This window comes from Galeopterus variegatus, unplaced genomic scaffold, assembly GCF_000696425.1.
Source record: "Galeopterus variegatus unplaced genomic scaffold, G_variegatus-3.0.2 Scaffold29299, whole genome shotgun sequence".
NCBI lineage: Eukaryota > Metazoa > Chordata > Mammalia > Dermoptera > Cynocephalidae > Galeopterus > Galeopterus variegatus.
The window spans coordinates 1-1,859 of NW_007755410.1; the positions used below are offsets into that span (position 1 = coordinate 1).

Genomic DNA, 1,859 nt, shown 5'->3' on the forward strand with positions numbered 1-1,859 from the left:
AGAGAAAATACAACTATAAACAAATACATGACTTTTTTCCAAAAGGCCACTTTGTGATAAAGTATATACACATAGTGTTCGTGGTTTTTTTTTAAAGTGCTGTATCATCTCTGGTTTGAGAACCATCTATTGCTTTAAAAGGCCTTTGAACGCAACTCCAGCGCTGTTGTCAGGTGACACTGGCAAAAGTGTAAATGTGGGCAAAACATCTGAGACGGGTTTCAAGAGAAGATTCCCAGGCCCACCAGGTCCAAGTCCAGCTGGGTTAATAAGAGTCACAGCTGCAGAGCGGGAAGCCAGGAATGGATTCATGTCTGTTCTTCTACCAGACCTGGATTCTGTTGTATAAAAATGATAAAATATGGATTATTTAGTCTCCACCCTTCACAAATAAGTCAAGTTGAAAAAACCCTCTGAATATAAGGAATAGCATAAGGAAAGTTATTCTTATATTGTTAAACTGACTAATATAGACCTATATGAATAACCAATTTACCACTACTATCAAATTTAAAATCCTACCTGGCTAGTAATAACGCTGGTATTTAGCACATTTTTTGGAATACTCTTTAATTACTCAAAATGAAAGTACAAATAGGCCTCAATTTCTAAACACAAATACTAATTTATATTACTAAAATCTGATTAAAGTTCAGCCTTGATAATTCAAAACATTTTCTGATAAAAACAATGTTAGACATGTGTTTTAGGTTCCCAGATTTGCCCCCAAATAATTTTAACTCATATACTGCTGGACTCTGAATCCCACACGCAGGGTCTATGAAATATAGAAGGGTAAAAGAGGACAAGAAACAAGTGAAAGAAATGGGAGAAAGGGGAGAGAAGAGTATTTCCATGCATATTTAATATTTTATTAAACACATTAACACTGTTTTATATTTAAATACCAGTTATATAACTGATAGACCTCATTTACTACAATAACAGCTTTTAAAAGGTCTGATCTATGCTGCAAGGCAAGCTACTTACCCAGCAGAAAAATGAAGAACTTGAGAACTTAATATATGGATACCTTACCTGATCCTCTTTTAGGCATTCAAAAGGTTTGAAAACAATTCTCAATTACATTGTTTCTCTAAAAAGTTGAGCTAATACAGTTCCCTTTTCTTGGAATAAGTACTTAGTTTATGACCTAAAGTCTTAGTGGGTAGAATCCTGCTTTATTACCCAAGACCACTAACAAGTTCATGGATAAGAGACAAGCAACCCTTTGAAGGTGCCCACTTCACCAATGGGAAACTCAAATAAAAGAGGCCTCCCAGAACAAAGAAAGCATGGAAGCAAATTCATCAAATCTCCTCATTACTGAGCACCCCTGAGTTCCCAAGCTGTATTTTCCTGTGAATGACAACTTTCCTAACTCTGAGAAAGCTTCTGGTGATACCTAGTAAAAGCTCTGGCACACTTCCAAATCCAGGATTAAAGATTAAGCTTGCTTTTTTTCATGCAAACCCTTTATCAACTGAGATCATCACTGCTTTTGTCTCTGATCAATAGAAATCAAGTTGAGCACAGAACCTGATAAAAGAAAGGGGAGAGGGTGAGAAAGAGAAAGGAAAGGGAGAAGACAACTCTGCCATAATGAATTAGGGAGTCTGCTTCAAGATGCTACAGCCCAGTGTAAGAAGAAAAAATGCTTTCTGTATAGTCCATACCTCTTAGATAAAGTTATAACTTTTCACTAAATTTAGTACATAAAACTTTTACCTAATCAACAGATAAATTTTACCACTTTCTTTTTCTATAGGAGTTCAGAAAAATAGAAACATTTGTCTGAATAACTAAGGACGTTTTTAAAATTTCAAGAGTATAAATTCTTTAATGTTTTATCCAAATTT

General features: G+C 34.9%; 1 protein-coding gene across 1 annotated transcript in view; it reads right to left on the reverse strand.

Annotated features, from left to right (window-relative positions):
- Window positions 1–93: 93 nt before the first annotated feature.
- The window catches only part of LOC103583853 (thyroid receptor-interacting protein 11-like), a 4,956-nt gene continuing 3,190 nt past the window's right edge, over window positions 94–1,859 (reverse strand). Inside the window, exon 3 of the mRNA XM_008565056.1 lies at window positions 94–338. Within this exon, the coding sequence (XP_008563278.1) occupies window positions 127–338 (212 nt within the window). The 3' untranslated portion in view covers window positions 94–126. The remainder of the gene's footprint in view (window positions 339–1,859) is intronic.